Below are 19,614 nucleotides of genomic sequence, written 5' to 3'. Positions count from 1 at the left end.
GCACAGATGATTGGTGGATGTTACAATCTAAATGCGGATAGGTGTGGATGCGATCTGATTGTGATGATTCACCATTGCAGCGAAATTAGAGCGCTTTAAGTCCTCTAAGATCTGGAGAAAGGCGCTTTATAAATCCAAAATTTATTTTATTTTTTATTTATGTTCTCTCTCATTACTCTGGCCTTATAATTAAGACAGACTCCATGCTGACTTCAACATCGATCCATGCATGCTGAAGTAATAGCGAGTCTCAAGTCTTGTAAAAATAAAGTGATGTCAGTGCACCTGTGTCACATTTTAAATTTTGATTATGCACCCTTTTTTGTTTTAAGCAATGATTTAAATAGTGTAAAAATGATGGCTTCAATATTGACCTTCATTTTGAAAAAAAAATTCCAACTTGTTCCCCCTCAGACACCCCTGTGTAGTGGATAAACAAGTGGCCATTTTCGCTTATGCATTCAACATTTGCCAATTTAGGCCCTATCCTATGTTTAACACAATTTATAGCCCTACAATAATAGGGAAACTTGTCCACGAAAGGCTTCATGGACCATCATTTCAGAAATTTTCGGCTTCAAACTAAAATTTTACACACTAATAATGCCAAAATGGTCCAGCAAATCGCTTCAATTGGGTCTTCATTTTGCCAAAGTTTATTACTTCTGAGGGGGGGCACGTCCTTTATAGGCCTACAATAATAGGGAATACTTGTCCACGAAAGGCTTCATGGACCGTCATTTCACAAATTTTCGGCTTTTACAAACGAAAATTTTACACACTAATATTGCCAAAATGGTCCACCAAATTGCTTCAATTGACCTTCATTTTGACAAATGTTCCAACTTCGGAGGGGGAAGATCCCCTCAGATAACCCCTGAATAGTGGAAAAACAAGTGGCCATTTTCGCTTCTGCTTTTGACATTTGCCAATTCATGTTTAACACAAGTTATAGGCCTACAATTATAGGGAAAACTTGTGCACTAACAGCTTCATGGACTGCTCATTTCACATATTTTCGACTTTTTCAAACTAAAATTTTACACACTAATAGTGCCAAAATGGTCCACCAAAAAGCACAAAGTCAACAAAATGACTTTTTGAGATAGGACATAATCAAATCTGTACTTGCACGCTTTAAAATCATTCCAATCATATACCTGTCACTTTTAGCAATGACATACTGTGATTTCACTAATTTGGTTCTAATTTTGATCCCTTTATTATCAATCAAGAAAGTTCATTATGTTACAGCGGGTCACAAATATTCAATGTAGTCGATGTTTTTAATGTTTTTAGTGTAGTGTTTTTTTAACATTGCAACAGCATTTAAGGTGGCTGTGTACTCTCAGACATGCATGTAGTAAAAGTAAAATAACTTTATAATTATTCGCGCAAGACATATAAAAGTATACATTTTTATAAAGGCAAGACATCAATAAATCTTAATATAAATACAGATTTGGGGTAAAACAACAATTATGAAGAAAATCACAAAAAGTGAGTTTTTGGCAATATTTGTTAGGTACATCATAACAAAAAACACTCTTTCCAAAATATTTTATTTTGTTTTTCGCTCAATCTTGAGGCTCCATTCCAAAAACGTTTTTTTTTTATTTTTTTGATATTGGCCTTAGTTTTTGAGATATTGACCATATAAGGCATCAAATTGAACTTTTTAAAATTCACAAACGCGCCTATTTGCACAAAATGATGCCTAAAATCGGAAATAGACCAAAATATAAAAAATGAGAAAACCGTTTCTTGAGTCGATCATGCTTTTTACGATGATCATATTTGCTTACCTATAGATGCTGTATTTATTGAGTTATCGTGTACCTAAATCGTCATTTTACCGAGAAAATGAACATTGAAATAATGGCGTTAAAGTTTAAAGTGGTCACATTTTGCCCTTTCATCGAATCTCACAGGAGAATGCGGCAGTTTTCGTTTTTCTACCTTATATTATGTGAACATCGGGTAAATCCACAGCCCGTTGAGAAGTTTGAGCGAAATCCATTCAAAACTTGATATTCAAATCGAGGAAAAGAACTTGAAAAACCCACATTTTATCAGCTAAAACGGAGCCATTTGACCACTTGAAATTAGTGTTTCCAAAGGATGCGCCACGCATGCAGATAAGCATCGCGTATGCGTAAGCGATCTGTGCGTTAACAAATTGCGCGACACGCAGCGCGATGCGTTGTTGCGCGCGTGTCACCCCGCTGATACAACAAAGATTTTCTCTCTTTTAAAATTGTAAACACGAATGAAATAGTGAAATAAAATCCATAAAATAGCGCAGTTGGAGTTTATAAATCTGGATTTTCTTTCCTTGTATTTATAAAAACATAACAAAGTAACAAATATCAAAAAAGCTCAATTTTGCGAAAGAAACAACGTCTTGAGTATACAGCCGCGTTAAGACTAGAAGGGTAATTTACCCCCAGATTACTTTTAACTTGGTAAGCTACAAAATAATACCATTTAAAATAAAATGTTGATTAACATTCCTTTCAATTCATTTAACAAACTAAAATGAAGAAAATTCCAAATGATACCCATACCGCTGAATCAGAATCCAAATACGAAATAACAGTGTACTTTGAATTGAAATTTGTCAAGTATAATGAAATAATCAAGAGATACAATATTTTGCCACTATGAATGACACACAAACATGGTGGAGTCAGTATGCTTTGGTTCTACCTCATTGTAATCAATGGAGAAACATCTGCCCATGAAAAACAGTCTGCTTTGTTTAATAATGTAAAGAGGGGCTTGGTTGGGAGAAAAGTAAAACTTTACACCAATAGAAATTGATCTCTGAAACCTGGGCATTTGTTGGAATGTTTACTTTATCAGAAGATGGCAGTATATGAGTGTAACTTGTGGATTTGCCTTGTCAGTTGTTCATTTGGGGGGCAGCAAACACAGTTTTACAATAATACCTGTATCAAAAACAATATCTCATGCCAAGCACAGCAAACCTGTGTTAGGCTTTTTATGTTTTGGTACCATGTTTACTTAAAATATGATGGGTTTTTTTTTCAGTAATATTTAGAGCCAAATCAAGCCAAACTGCTAGATCAGTATTGTCAGCAGTCAAAACTTCAAACACTATGTTGCTCACATAATGCAGCAGTCTATTTGAAGATGTTGACAACCCTGTATACAAAGATTGACTGGTATTTTATGATCTGTTGTTGATTTGGACGTTTTAAAAAGTGTCACAAGACATGGACCATTGTAACATAAATATTACAATTTGATTTTGGGCATGTGAAATTGAAAATTAATGATGAAAGCTCAGATTTCAAACCCTAGGACTCAGAGGGCCCTTGAAGATTTTGTATACATTGCAAACACTTGGTCATTTGATCTGTCACCATGGGGTGTTGGGGTTCAATACCGTACCCCCTGGCGATCCGAAAGGGAAAAGAGAGAGAAAAGAAGAGAAAAAGGGAGAAAGAAGGGGAAGAGAGGAGCAATTCAAGAGAGTACCAAGAGCAATTTGTTGATAACTTAAGACAAGGTTCTAGATGGGGAACCTTTGTACATATAGGCCTACATAATACATCTATTCTAGTGCCATCACCCATCTAAAACAGATTTTCTGTTAATGGCATGAGTATGCTCTATGAATGAGCAGAATCTAGCTTACCCACTTACTTTTACATTAAATTTATCAGTAAATGTTGATATTAAAAAGTCCATTATATTATTGTGTAGGTATATCATGTATATTGTGTCAAAGAAATATAATGAATTGAAATGGGTAAAGTAAACCGGTTCTTCTTATCTTTTTCAGTTTCTGTTAGTTTATTGCTCAAAAATGAAAACGTAAGGGATTATGTGAGTTGATCTGTAACTTGACTTCATTGTACAGTGTTGTAAGGTTTAGCGTATCAATACATCTTAATACAGGTGTCATTGTCATTGTCATATGTGCTAACATAGTAGTTCAGCTGAAAGCCTTGTAGTTGAGACAAAACTAAACATTTTACATGGATCTGTAATTTATATACTGACAGTATATAAATTTGCTACATGTATTTGAATGGGGCTTCAACGTGATGTTGTTGTTTTGGTTTTTTTGCCCAAATTTGTCATTTTAGAAATACCTAATGACAATTTCAAGAACTTATCCTTCATTTTTAAGGGATTTATATGCAATTTAAATTTTTTTATACTTCCGTTAAGATTACTGAATGGGACTTTATAAGGTTACTGGACCATTTCTGCGTAATTATAGAGGTCCAGGATTTCTGCGTAAATATAGAGGCCCAGGGGATTTACTATATCAATTATAAAAAAATATTTGAAAAACTCAACGATACCTTGTCTCAAGTGTAGTAAAATTGTAGTGTAATGATAGACAGACACAATTTCAATCAATGGCAAAAGTAATTTTTGTAGTTAAGCCAAACGTTTTATATAAATTTTGCCAGAATCTGAAAATATGGCACCTCTTGCCCTTTTTAGGTCAAGGCTGTTTTTACTACCAACCAGCGAACCATTGTTGAAGTTACTTCACATACATGTTCAAAAAACTCCAGAGAAATATCTTGATTTCGAATGATAAGGCCAAATTCCAAAAACCAAAACAAAACATATTGTGATGCAGATATTTCCCAATTTATGCAATTTCATCATCGTATCTGTGTCTTCATAATTTTTTATGAGACCTCAAGAGCCAAGTTTGGTCGAGATTGGGAAAAGTTTCGGGCACTAGCCCGGGCACTGTAGCATTTTAAAAGTGGGTTGTCAAAAGAATGGAAGAAGCATAAGAAGCAGATTTGCCTGCTCAACAATATATCAGTTCAACGAGTTTCTTAAAATATTTAAATTGTGTCTATTCGATCTATATATATTTTAGGAATCATTTTGGCTGAGTGGAATTTTAATATAAAATCACATAATTATGCGGCCTCCATGTGCATGTTTTGCAAAACTAACTGATAAACTAAACAGCAGATTGCGTAACTCTATCACTCCTTAAACATAGTAGACTTATAGTGTGGGTATGGTTGGTTTGTTGAGGAATTGGAATTGTCATACCACTAAATGACTTTTTGACTTATTTTGTGAGCAATAATTGTGAAGGCAATTGCCTTCTCGGGCTGGAAAAGCTGCACACATTTTCACTTTTGAAGTTCCTGGTAAGGACACACTTACATGACTGTGCATCATAGCTCTGGCATCTGATATGCTGCTTTTCAATATAGGCCTATTACGTACATTCATGTTGGATTTGAAATTATCTTATCTTAGTCGACTTTTAGGCCTACAATTGACTTGGTATTTGAAAATATTGCCTCAAAGAAATTTCCAAAAAGAGGAATTCAGCTTAAAGAGGAGATTTCACACCCCTGGTTTATAAGCGCCCAATGTTCTCAGTGAAGAGGTTCATTTGGGGTCATCTTTTACTTTTTCCATGAAATGTTAAGTAAACATTGCAGAAATATCATATTTTACAGCTATTATTCCATGTCCACTTTTCAATAGGGAATTTAATAATAATTATTATGGTGCAATTAAACTTAGTCAAACCCTGGTATAGTAACGTAACATAAATTATGGTTAAAACAACAAGAGAAACAAGTGTCACAAATTACAATTATATAAGAAACCTTGTGTAGTGTCAACATAGACTCTTAATGGTGTAACAGACTGTTCTCTCCAAAGCAACAAATAGTTCACTTCACTTCAAACTCTGGAAATCATTCATGCATGTGCTACTGTATTATTTCTTGTTCTTTGATTGACTCAAATTTCTGGTAACAAAAATTTGGTCAAAACTTTGCGGAGTTACGTTTGGATACAAACTTGAATGGCTAAAATCCGGATATAAACGGCCAGAGCAAACTTGTATAATTATGTTTCATGTTTAAGCATGTCCATCAATAAAAGTATTTAAAGGTTCCTTGCATTTATCAGGCTAATTCAGCAATGTAAAAACTTAATTAGAAAGTTAATTTTTTTGGTCATGGACACACATTTTAGGATTACTTTGCATCATATTACATTTAATCAAAGTGTGTAGGCCTAATGTGTAATTTCATTTAACCAGAGATGTGATTTAACTGATGAACTGTATACATGTACAGAAATACACAAATTATCAATCATATGCTAAAGTAAACATGACAACACATCTGGTATACATGTAGTAGTTTGTGAGTGTAAACAGTGGAAGAGTGCAACAGGTCATTATATCAGCTGTAAGTAGGTCAGCCCATTGGGACCTATAATGGGGGCCATAGACAGTTCATTGGTGTAATTTCATATCCACAGTACCAACTTCTATGACAGGTTAATACATCACATTCCTGATCATTTGTCAAGAAATAATTCATTTAAAGTTAAGAAATTGTTATAGGTTTAACCTTTCTATTCCCAGAGCAAGAGTCTCAGTCATTCAATATTATTCCACAGAAAGTCCATAAAAGTTAAGATTTGTCAAGAAAGTTTCCGAATCTTAACTAAATATGAAATAAATTGGTTCCTAGTGTATAGGACAGTTAAGTTAGGTTTCAGGATGAGCTACACGTTGAGCAGTACCAAATTGGGGGGGGGGGGGCATTTCATAAGATTGCAGATTAATATTAACATCCCTTAAAGTCTTACATAGGTATAAATATTGAGAAAGATGAGTAAGTTTCTTAATTGTTCATCTAATGTTTTAGAGTGAAAAGCTGTTATTGTCATGGTCACTACTCATGTTAAGTACCTGACTTGTTAGATAGTAATCTGCTATTAGCATTATGTCAAAAACAAAACAATATACTGAAGACCGAAATAAAAAGAATAATTTGTGTATGACATCCTGTCAACCAGACCAAAAATGCTGTACTGCGCAGGTCAGCAACCAATCACGCCACGCCTTTGCTCAGACGCAAACTAGTCTTTTTAATTCGCTCTTCAATTATATCCACAGAAGGAGATGACCTTATTGACACATGATCAAAATTATTTATTGCGATTTACATATGAAAATTCTTGCTGTTCTAACATATTATATATTAAAACATAATTTATATATTTTTTTTTTAATGTGTGCAAAAATTGTTCCTAATCCTTAGTTTCATGTAATAATCATAGCAAGAATATGCCTAATTACATATGCAAATGAATAGGGGATGACCCTTTGACACTAAATTTGCATATGCAATATTAGGCACATTCTTGTTACAATTATTACATTAACCTTTATTGTCAATTCATTTTAAGTCGCTGGTAACCAGTATTTCAAAAAAGGGTATAGCTTTGAATTGATGTGATGGGATTCAATTTTATTCAATATCTATGCTGACCAAAAGATCGTTCTACGGTTTCACGATTTAAATTACAATAGGCCTATGACCCGAGATTGCCGAGAAGGAATTATTAAGGCAAACAGCATGCATGTGAAATGTTCCAAAGGTTAATGATCGAGGATTCGAGAATGAAAAGAACAGATAAACTTTATCATGTTTGTCTCCCTATGCATGAGTGCGTATATTTATGGCCTTTACAATATTTTCTTATGTTCTTGGTTAGGTATGGGATATTATTAAAATAAAAAATAGTTATATTAAATGAAATCCTAGCACAAATGAATCGTCTTCATTCAATTGTGCTCGCTTTAAAGGAAGTAGAAATACCCTGTCAACTTTCAACATGGGAACACGTTATGAAGTATCTATAATTTGTGAAAAGATGTAGCTCAGTGGTCGGCCAACAAAAAGAAATTGTCTATAGTAGGCCCTATACGAGAAACAAGATTTTCTCTCTGAATTGGCCGTATTTTTACATGTAAGAAAATCAATCGCATTATCGTGTTCACTCTAGTGTAAGCTTGGGCCCTATTTGACTCATTGGAACGTTCCAAAGGACCCCCCGCGACTGTCAAGGTAAAATGAACCGATAATAAGGATTATGAAAACTTTTTCTTTTTATTGAAAATAAAATAAAATTCCAGTAGTTTATGTTTTTACGTACTGTATAACATTTTTGAAAAACAAATAAATTTAATGTATTTTTTAAATCGTAATGAAACCATTTTGATCATGTGTCAAAAGGTCATTCCCACTTGCAGATCGTCTATTGTTTACTTACTTTGGACCTCCACCGCCATCGCCATGACCAAACAGCATGATACCATGGTTTACTCTGCCTTTGTCTTTTTGGTTAGTACTTGTTTTTAGCAGCTGCAGATGTAGAAGGAATTGGGAGTTATTTGAGAAGGTGTGATTCTTATGCAGTAGCATGCACATTGTCCCAATAAAGTCCTTTTTTTTGGAAGCTAGAAGACTTTAACATGTACAATTTCTCTAAAATAACCTACCGGTAATATATTAAAAGGGCATTTCGTGATCCACAGCCTCATCCCCCCACTTTTCTCAAAAAAAGAGGAGATTTTTATATCACTGGAAACCTCTGGCTACATAATGTGTATGTACAAAATATTTCTTGCAGATTAATTTGTTTAGCAACTAGAATTTCGCGGTTCTCGACCTGCGCGGTTCTCGACGCAAAGCGTCGGCCATAATGCCTCCACCTTGACGCCCTTCATTTTAACCAGTGCAATGACCTTAACATTATTTGCCTCACTAAGGTGGCCGTTCCCACCAAATTTCATGAACCTACAGCAGTCTATTGCGATTTGACCCCAGATGACCTCGAATGACCCTGACATTTTTGCCTTGTTTCAGTGGTCGTCCCCCGGGTCGTCCCCACAGAATTTCATGAACCTGCGACAATCTATGGCGATTTGACCTCGGATGACCTTGGATGACCCCAAAATGACCTTGACATTTTTTTTCTTCTTACAATAGTCGTTCCCACCAAATTTCATGAATGTGCAACAATATATGGCGATTTGACCCCGGATGACCTCAAATGACCTCACAATGACCTTGCGATTAGCAAATTTTTCGCTGAAAAGCAAATCAGGTCAAGAACCTCTGGCTGTGCTACTGTCCGCCAAGTTTCATCACTGTAACTCGTACAGATCTCCAGATAATCTATGCACAAGGTTATATTGCTTGATATGCATAAATTATGCAAATTAGGTACTTAATTACCATATTTTGCGACAAAAACCTGCTAAAATTTGGAGACCACCAATTGCCACCCCTCCACCAAATTGCATCACAACACGCATAACCAGTTCGAGAAATTGCACTCGCAAGCTCGGACGGACGGACAGATGGACGGACGGACAACCAGGAAACATAATACCTCCGGTGGAGGCATAAAGAGGCATAAAAATATTGAATTTTGTTCTGGTGTACCAGAACGTAATTCAACACAGTGGCCAATGGAGCAGTGCCATACACATAATCATGCATAACTCGCAAATGCAAAATCAGAATCAACTGGCTTTTTTCGTGGATATCTATTGAAAGATGTCATAAAAAGAGGATGCTAGAATTACAAAATACTTTAAATATACCACTGATAATAACAGGTCAAAATGATGCAACTGAAGAAGAAGAATGGAAAAAGAAACATGATTAGTTTCATTTGTGCATTTATATTTATATTTGTTCCAAAAATGTTATATCTAAATCTAAATTTGGATTTTGTTCCAGGTTACCATACAGTGTGGGACTAAAGAGCAGGTATGAGAATGATCATCCATGAAAAAACCTGAAAAGTTTCAAAAAGCCTGAAAAAGCATGTGAAATTAGGCTAAAAAGGCCAAAAATGGGCTGAAATTACAAGAAAGTGCAGAAATTTGGAAAAAAAGCCTGAAAAAGGGACTAGGAGAATAGTGTGACTGGAAGACAGGGTATTGAAATCACAACTTTCCACTGACATTCCTGAAAGGGTATGATCAAAGAAGTTGGTGTAAATCTTGAAGAAATCATGTTCAGAGTGTTAAGGAAAGAGTAGGGGAAAATAATTTTTTTATGAAAGCCCCATGCTTTTTGTCAACTTATTTTGATCATTCTTATACAGTGTTAATTTTTCATGAATTTCATTGGTTCTTGCCCGTGTTCTATGAGGCAATAGAGTACAGCTGATCTGTATTGAACTGTGCTGTGCTGATCTCTTGTGTTGGTGCTGTGTTGTATTTTGCATTCGCGTATCAAGGACTCAATGGATTCGTCAATTCTGTGTGCAGGAGTGACTTGTATTGACCTTGATAAAAATGGCCATTAAACGTGGACGTAAATTACATAAAAATATAATTTTACACTTGATCTATCTAGGTATGAAAATATAAGTATTGTTTGCAGCCATGTTGCTATCGCCTGATAGAACATATCATGAGATACAATTATTTGTCTGCAGAACAACTCTGCATTCCGCCTCGTTGTTGTATCTCTTGTGTTCTATCACGCGATGGATACACAGGTGGGCCTCAAAATAATACTTCTGTTCTCATTCTAGATTACACGCTCCTTGACAAAAGCATGGGACCTCAACCAGAGCCTAAGAAACCCTGGACCAGGTCTAAATAATGATGACATTTATGGTGTTCTGCTGTAGCAGATCACTGATCATCCTGGTATACTGTATATTCTTAAACACTTGAGAACGTTCCTGCAATCTTATTGGTTCTTACCCGTGTATTATGACACGATATAACACGGGTCAGCGCGTGTGCATCGACATGATACATATACTCGCTTTTTTAACCAATTGGAGGCGCATAGCAACAAGGGGACTGATCAATTTTAAGCCCTATAGGTAATTCCTTGTAAAATGTACGATTTACTTTGATTAAAATTTGTAATACTTTATATGATATTTTTATTTGAATTGAAGTGTTTAAGAATGAGAATAAAGGTATTGTTTTTAGCTGCTGGAGTGCATCTATCATCTGATATAACACAGGCGACATCATTATTTTTGGCATAAAACAACTTTAATAAAATAATGATGTCGCCCCGTGTTATATTACACGATAGATGCACTCCAGCGGCTAAAAACAACACCTTATACTTACTTCCTCAATCTTACATTCAGCCTCATAGCTATCGGCAGGTGGGAAATGAGTCCAGCATTGGGACCCATCTATTCCTGTCCACACAAATGTATTATTCTGTCAAAACAACATAGATTTCATCTCAATTACCATGCAAAAGGTTGACCTTTGACCTATGACATGAAAGCTCACCTCTTGAACCTGAAGCTCAGCGCTATAGTTGTCTGCTGGTGGAAAATGAGCAAGACAGCTGGTGCCATCAATACCTTGCCAATGGAATGTGTTATGCTGCATGGTAGGGTGAATAAAAGCAAACAATATGGTCATATGAAATGAGTTTAGAAGCAAAGGTGATAAAAAGCACCCTGGTAAATCAGTCATTGGTTAACATGAACAAAGTACAGCGTTTTGGGTCAAGCTGGGAGAAAAAAATCCCAGGTCGACCAAAAATAGCGTATCGCACACGATAGACCACCTAAGTTATCGTAAATCGGTTTCTCCCAGGTCGACCGTAAATTTTGGGTTGCCACATTTGGCCCACAAACGCCAGGATTTTTAGCCAGGTCGACCTATGACAAGCATGCAAATAGCCCTACATACGTGCCCCGACCATGGCGATATACATCTGATGAGTATAAACCATTGTACGGCATGATTCATTCATAAGTTTGTGCAAGCGCTGGTGTGACTTTTACGATATCAGTTTCAGTGTCTTGGCATCTAAATTAATTCAGTCATAGGCCTACTCTCATTTTGCTATTTATTTAATAGAGTACATGTAGGCCCTATTCTTGTTTTAGTTTGCAAAATACAGAGGCAGATATAGTCCCGGGATATAGTCATACTTTCAAGTTTTCTACTTTCTTGAATTTGCGTCAACATGTAGGCCTAAGCGCTTAAGCTTACGCCGGGCATCCAAGTTCGCATGGACGGTACTACGACTCGATGTTTCAGACTTTACTTGTGAGAAAAGGAAAGTAATAAATTATGAGAAGAGGTCACAAATAGGCTCAAATGAAATAATCCAACAAAGAATCACCCTGCCTAAGTGCCAGACATTAATTATATGCCTGCATGTTTTATACTTTATTATTATCCACCACGAATGGAGTGCCAATTTCTATTAGCCTAGGCTGTCTTTCTAACAAAAAACGTGGAATTCAATCTCCCAGCTTGACCAAATTGGCCAAAGTACACAGGTTGGATAAAAGGTTACTACCCATCAATTGTTTATTTGCCGTGAGGTAATTGATAAGGAGTGTGCAGCTGAAATTCTAAAAACTGACCCCCAAAATAAACAAAAATTGATGAATAAATAGACTTAAAACTTGAGGGACATTGTTCACAGTCAAAAAATATACTAATGGCCTGGATGTCGGCACAATTTTTGTTCTAAATTAAGCTAAATTCGCAAATAGTTTGGAAAATGTTTGGGAAGTTAGCACTTTCTCCCGGTTTCAGAAGGAAAATCACCTCTTCGCCAAGTCATTTTTCTGAAATACATGATAAATAGCTCAACATGAGCCTGAAAATACTTCCATTCTCAGCCACACAAATCTACCGGGATATCCACCCCTCTGTTTGGTATGTGTGTGTAAAAAATTACTTTAATATCTACATAGGATGTCTTTATCAATGTGACATATTTTGCTGATATATTTTGCTGATATTGTGAATGCTGCTGATTGCCTGATGTCAAGTTTATTCTATGGCTAAACATACATGGGAGTGGAAAGCAAAAGTAATGTGTTGGTATCTTCATCACAATGATGGGGCTATGATGGGGCTAGGTGGTGGGCCGAAGCAAAAGCAGTACATGAGATCAAGATGGGACTTTATGGTGGTGGGAATTTGTGTCCTGAAAGTCAGGGTTACAACAAAGAATGATCATTTAACTGACAATTTCTTTGTACATATTTAAACCACAATGCCACACCACACCTTTCAAAAAATGTTATGTATAAAGGTGTTATCGATTGTCGTATTTGTCGTATTATCGTTGACATGACCCTAAATCCGACATGTCAAAATAAAGTGCCCTTTTCGACACACATATCAAAAAAAAAAAAGAAGAAAATTTCCATGCTATCAACAGTCCAAATAAGCTTACCATACGATCATGTTTCTTTCGGAAAATCACAAATTACCTGCCGAAGTTGACCCGAACCCGAAAGTAGAACGAACCAGGAAGTAAGTTTGCACCAGAAGTCGTTGATCGTAACTCATATCGGTGTGATTTTAAGCTTATCTATTGACTTTTTTCAGCATTTAAGATCTCATTATGATTGTCGACATGTGTCGATTGTCATATTTTTCCCTGGCAGAGTGTTGAATTAGAAATCATGTGTCGATAACACCTCTAGTTACATATAATTAATTCTCTGGCAATTTGCTTATGCAATAATCTAAATATTAATATCAACTACAACATAGTAAATCTTGAATAAAACACAAAAATGAAGTACTTACTGGGAATTTATTGATGAGACTCCAGCTAAGCTTCTGAGTGAGAAATCGTTGTATACCAGCAGCTTGCATGACTTGAGGCAGTTGAGCTGAGTATCCAAAGGTATCTGGTAACCAAAACTGTTTAATACAAACAAACAATTAATACATGAAGTACCAATAATATTATGTAAATGCATTGCAAAGTTTCATTTAAGCAAATGTTGATGTAATCATTCTCGATGGCAAGCTATGAGAATCATGGTATAACTCTTGTCAAGAAAGAAATAAAATGGGAAAGCTGTATTTATCAAACACAGAATGCTAATATTTGGAGATTATTGCAAACCAAGAGATTAGACCTATATAGTACTGACTCAAAATTGCCCAGTGTGTAATGCTTTGGGTTTGTTTCCTCATTCGGCAAGTGCCCAAAATCAAATGATAATTTCCAACTTTAAAGGGGCATTTCGTGAACCACAGCCTCATCCCACCACTTTTCCCAAAAAAAGTTGAGATTTTTACACCACTGGATACCTCTGGCTACATAATGTTTATGTACCAAATATTTCTTGCAGATTGATTCGTTTAGCAAAAATATCGCAAATTTGAATTTCGTTCTGGTGCACCAGAACGAAATTACAACACATTGTCTATGGAGCAGTGTAATACACATAATCATGCATAACTCGCATAACGCAAAATCGGAATCAACTGAAATTTTGGAAATAAGCTTTTTTCGTGGATATCTACTGAAAAATGTCATAAAAAGAGGATGCTAGGATCACGAAATCCTCCTTTAAGCTTGTGCATTGAAGGTTTGCGCACTCAGCGCTTAACACACATTTTTGGCACAACTCATTACACACAGATAGCAAAGAACAATGCACTTGGAATAAAAATTTGACAGGCACATGGCAAAATATCTGGAGGTACACTATTTGCCCTCAATGAGCAACACACAAACATGGGAGTGTTGGACTTGGTAATCTGCCTCATTGTTTAAAACATAAACTCATTATAAATAAATTAAGATGCAGTGCTGATGATCATGATTCTGGAATAAATCTTAAGTTAGTTTCCTTTAGTTTTGAATGGTTACCTCTTTACACTGGATGCCAAATTCCTCTTTGAAGAATTTCTGTCCATACAAAAACTGTCTGATAAAAGCCTCTCCACTGGGAAGATTGCCATCCATCTCCACCCATGTACCACCAACAGGAATGAAGCGCCCTCTCTTAACTTGTTCTTTCAGCCGACTGTAAAGACCTGGATAATTCGTCTTCACCCAATCAAATTGCTGTGCCTGTAACATCGGAGAAAAAATAATGCAGTATTTGTCTCCTCTGTTACCTGCCCTTACCAAACTTGAATACATTCCAACTGTATTCCCAATTTGTATTCCATCTGTATTCCTGGACGTGCAGGAATACAGATGAGGAATACACAAAATAGAGGAATACAGCATATGGTTCTTAACAAGTATATGGGCAGGAATACAATCAAGGAATACAAATCTGTATTCCGAATGCATTCCCACGAGCCTAATTATTTAAATAAGATGAGAATACACCCCAGGAATACACCTCAGGAATACACTCCATGAATGCATTCCACTCCAGGAATACATTCCACTCCAGGAATACAGATCTGTATTCCGAATGCATTCCTGTGAGCCTAATTATTTAAATAAGATGAGAATACACCCCAGGAATACCCCTCAGGAATACACTCCATGAATGCATTCCACTCCAGGAATACATTCCACTCCAGGAATACAGATCTGTATTCCGAATGCATTCCTGTGAGCCGAATTATTTAAATGAGATCCTAGACGTGCAGGAATACAGATGAGGAATACACAAAATAGAGGAATACAGCATATGGTTCTTAACAAGTATATGGGCAGGAATACAATCAAGGAATACAAATCTGTATTCCGAATGCATTCCCACGAGCCTAATTATTTAAATAAGATGAGAATACACCCCAGGAATACACCTCAGGAATACACTCCATGAATGCATTCCACTCCAGGAATACATTCCACTCCAGGAATACAGATCTGTATTCCGAATGCATTCCTGTGAGCCTAATTATTTAAATAAGATGAGAATACACCCCAGGAATACACCTCAGGAATACACTCCATGAATGCATTCCACTCCAGGAATACATTCCACTCCAGGAATACAGATCTGTATTCCGAATGCATTCCTGTGAGCCGAATTATTTTAATGAGATCAGAATACACCTTCAGGAATACACTCCAGGAATACAAATCTATATTCCTGAGAGCCTAAATATTTAAATGAGAATACACCCCAGGAATACATTCCATTCCAGGAATACATTCCATTCCAGGAATACAAATCATGCACCAGCATGACAAGGCACTTTTAGTAACTTCATGTACGGTACTCCTATACTGCATCAAATTGTTAACTGTATATAAAAAATAAGAAATTATATAGCTGCATATAGTTAAGTCAAAAACTTCAATTTGGTGACCACTCTCTGGCTAGTAAGGTTTGACGATTGATTCGACTTCTATGGACCATTTAGAAAAAAAATAGCCCCCATGTCCCATGCGAAAATCCCGGCATTTTTCGCTAGAGGCCAAAATCCAAAATGGCCGCCGCCACCATTTTGAAAATTTAAGTTTTGAACCAGAGCACCTATAATCATGCACAAAGACACCTATTTTTACCTGAGAGCACACAAATGTGAAATCTTCATAGTCTTCCATAAGTTGCAGCGTAGAAGCCCAGGATCGGGCACACTTCCTTTTGGTTTCATCATACGGCCATAACCATGCTGTCAATTCAATGGAAATAATTTAATTAATAAAATCATGAATGTTTTACTATATGTCATGTGATCAAGCAAAATAAATTGAAGTCGGAAATATTGATTTTCAGATATAGCCAAACAAAGGAAACTATATTGGAAACAATTAAGTCAATTGTACATATCTTTGGAACTAAATGTTCAATTTCAATGGGGTTTTTCTGCAAAATGTAGCGTTACAAATTTGATGCAATCATATTATAAACCGAAAAATGTCCGACTTCAGACTGATTTTGCTTAATATTAATATTTCCAACTTGTATAGTTTGTTCGGTTTTTGTTTCTGAACGCGTCAATAAAGTCCCCACTTATGCTCGCATAAATTCACAAAACCTCATGCAAGTTACGCATTATGCAACTAGCGTAAGTGTTGCGCCCAACTGTGTGCATGTTATGAGTCTCATTTTGTTGCTAATTGTATTAATTTGGGAAGCGTTGCTTCCTCTATTCCCTCTGGCATATATTACCAATTACCAGTGCACATACCTGAGTCAATATGACAATGTCCCATAGCATGGATGGTGTGTTGAGAGTCCCCATTCTTCTCAGTTAAGAATTTCTTAGCGATGTTACGTGCTGCATCATACGTTGTCTCATCTGATACATGTATTGAATTGATCATCTGGTTGACTGTATAGAGGGCTTGATAGCTACGCTGGTCTGTCTCAGGAAGGTGCTAGATATGAAAATGAATGAGAGAATTTATTAGAGAATATAATTATGATATGTTGTTTGAGGGTCAGGTTTAAGATGGATCATTTTATTCCAATGACAGGCTAATTATACTTTCCATCTAGCTTAGACACTTACATATTTCCTACATTTGTGTACACACAAGTTTTTTGTGATTTCAATTTCAAATAACCAAAACAGCATTTTTATTACCTTTGCCATGTCATACAATGTTTCTACATCCATGAGCAGCTCATAGGCCTTCCTATTGAACACTCTGATCTCAGCTGTAGACAGTGTATATGTCTTATTGACATCTGGAGGTGTTATTAGCCCACTGCCTGCTCCAAACATGCCATTGCAAGCCATTTCAATATACAGAGTTTGACTGCAAGTAGAAGTAAGTCAATGAATCAGATCTGTTCACTCCATACAAAAGATGTAAAATCCCAAGCAACAAGTTGCAATCAAATATTAAAATAAGTAAACAAAAATTGAGTTATTGGTCGACAAGAGCTTTCCACTTCGGACCAGAAATACTGGCTTTGGGCAATTCTTCAAGCAACTATATTATTCATTGAAATTCCCCTATTCCCCTCTGTCACTCAATGCACCTTTTCTGTAAATCCCGTAAGCCTTTATGTTTGGACCCCAGGTGTCGTCATATGACGTCCCGCAATGGTACTATCTTTAGCAAACATAAACATTGTTATTAACAGTGTTTACAGCATGGTTCGTTCATACTACCACCGCATTTACGATGCACTGCTCTGCGATGAGGTACGTTGCCATATTGCATCGGACTGCAAACTACTGCATTATCGCAATAAAGTTAAATACATTTTAACTTGGAAATGCGACGAGTTGCGGTAAAAGGTAATCGAGTATCGTCATCGCAAAGCAACACGTCGCAAATGCGGTGGTATTATGAACGGACCTTAAAGAGATACAGATGAACTCCAAACAGCTAAAGTCTCAGTGAGACCACAGGCATGATATAACACTCCCCTGGTCCAGGATCGGTAAAAGAGAACTTCCCATAAAACTCTGGGGAAGTGGAAGGTAAAAATCTCTACAGAGTCAGAGGGTCTGTGTATATATTGGGTTGATTTATAATGGTACAGTCTAATTTACCAGTCGTTATCCTGGGACCTGGGGGAGAGTCTATCATGAAAGTAATATTAGATATAACTCATACACCAGAATAAAAGTCCTCTGTTATAAATTCCATTTATTCTTTATTTATTTTATTTTATTTTACCTGCTATTTGCAAGATTCAACCCAAGCACAAATAGTTTTTGAACAAAAAAAGCAACATTTATTTATTATATAGATAATACATACCATGTCTGTTTTCCGTCATAGTTTCTTGTGATGATGTAGTAATCTTTTCTATCATAACTTTTGTTGAGCCCCATCAAAGGTTCACCAATATCACTCCAAACCTGCCAAAGTTATATAAGAAAAGTGAATCAATGAACATTCAGGTAACTCATCCAAAGGACACATTTAATAACCATTCTGAATATTCACTTAATCAAGATTTGACGCAATATAACAATTTATACAATATACCATAGAATTTCATCTACAAGTATGCCCCTATAACAAAAGAGACAAAAGGCAGACACCCCCATAAGAACATTACATTAGATTGGTCTTACAATAATACATGTTTCTTCAGCCACCTGTATCAGTAATATAGTTGCTTGAACTCCAAATAATGTTTTTGTGGAGGATGTCTGCCTTTTGTCAAAAATCCTTCATTTAGAGGCATGCTTGTAGATGGAATTCCATGTTAGAGGCATATATGCTTGTAGATGGGATTCCATGTTAGAGGCATATATGTTTGCAGATGGAATTCCATGTTAGAGGCATATATGCTTGCAGATGGAATTCCATGTTAGAGGCATATATGCTTGTAGATGGAATTCCATGTTAGAGGCATATATGTTTGCAGATGGAATTCCATGTTAGAGGCATATATGTTTGCAGATGGAATTCCATGTTAGAGGCATATATGTTTGTAGATGGAATTCCATGTTAGAGGCATATATGTTTGCAGATGGAATTCCATGTTAGAGGCATATATGTTTGTAGATGGAATTCCATGTTAGAGGCATATATGCTTGCAGATGGAATTCCATGTTAGAGGCATATATGTTTGTAGATGGAATTCCATGTTAGAGGCATATATGTTTGCAGATGGAATTCCATGTTAGAGGCATATATGCTTGCAGATGGAATTCCATGTTAGAGGCATATATGTTTGTAGATGGAATTCCATGTTAGAGGCATATATGTTTGCAGATGAAATTCCATGTTAGAGGCATATATGTTTGCAGATGGAATTCCATGTTAGAGGCATATATGTTTGTAGATGGAATTCCATGTTCAAGGCATATATGTTTGCAGATGGAATTCCATGTTAGAGGCATATATGTTTGTAGATGGAATTCCATGTTAGAGGCATATATGCTTGCAGATGGAATTCCATGTTAGAGGCATATATGTTTGTAGATGGAATTCCATGTTAGAGGCATATATGTTTGTAGATGGAATTCCATGTTAGAGGCATATATGCTTGTAGATGGAATTCTACTTGGTATCAGATCAGGTAAGTATAATAAACATCAAAAAAAAAATAACCCCTTAAATAATGACCATTATTCAAAAAGCGGGTGATTGTATTACAAATCTGTAAAATGCGTTGGAAGCAGAATTT

At 36.1% G+C, this 19,614-nt stretch overlaps 1 protein-coding gene across 1 annotated transcript in view; it reads right to left on the bottom strand.

Annotated features, from left to right (window-relative positions):
* LOC140165726 (alpha-mannosidase 2C1-like) overlaps positions 1–19,614 on the bottom strand; it is a 62,368-nt gene that overhangs the window by 34,630 nt on the left and 8,124 nt on the right. Inside the window, exons 4-11 of the mRNA XM_072189034.1 lie at positions 18,234–18,334; positions 17,102–17,276; positions 16,703–16,892; positions 16,077–16,183; positions 14,469–14,672; positions 13,391–13,507; positions 11,114–11,209; positions 8,101–8,192 (exon numbers count right to left, since the gene is read on the bottom strand). Of these exons, the coding sequence (XP_072045135.1) occupies positions 8,101–8,192; positions 11,114–11,209; positions 13,391–13,507; positions 14,469–14,672; positions 16,077–16,183; positions 16,703–16,892; positions 17,102–17,276; positions 18,234–18,334 (1,082 nt within the window). The remainder of the gene's footprint in view (positions 1–8,100; positions 8,193–11,113; positions 11,210–13,390; positions 13,508–14,468; positions 14,673–16,076; positions 16,184–16,702; positions 16,893–17,101; positions 17,277–18,233; positions 18,335–19,614) is intronic.

This window comes from Amphiura filiformis, chromosome 12 (genome assembly GCF_039555335.1).
Source record: "Amphiura filiformis chromosome 12, Afil_fr2py, whole genome shotgun sequence".
In the NCBI taxonomy this organism is placed as follows: Eukaryota; Metazoa; Echinodermata; class Ophiuroidea; order Amphilepidida; family Amphiuridae; genus Amphiura; species Amphiura filiformis.
Note: the sequence above shows the minus strand (reverse complement) of the source record. Positions and strands in the feature narration are given on the sequence as shown.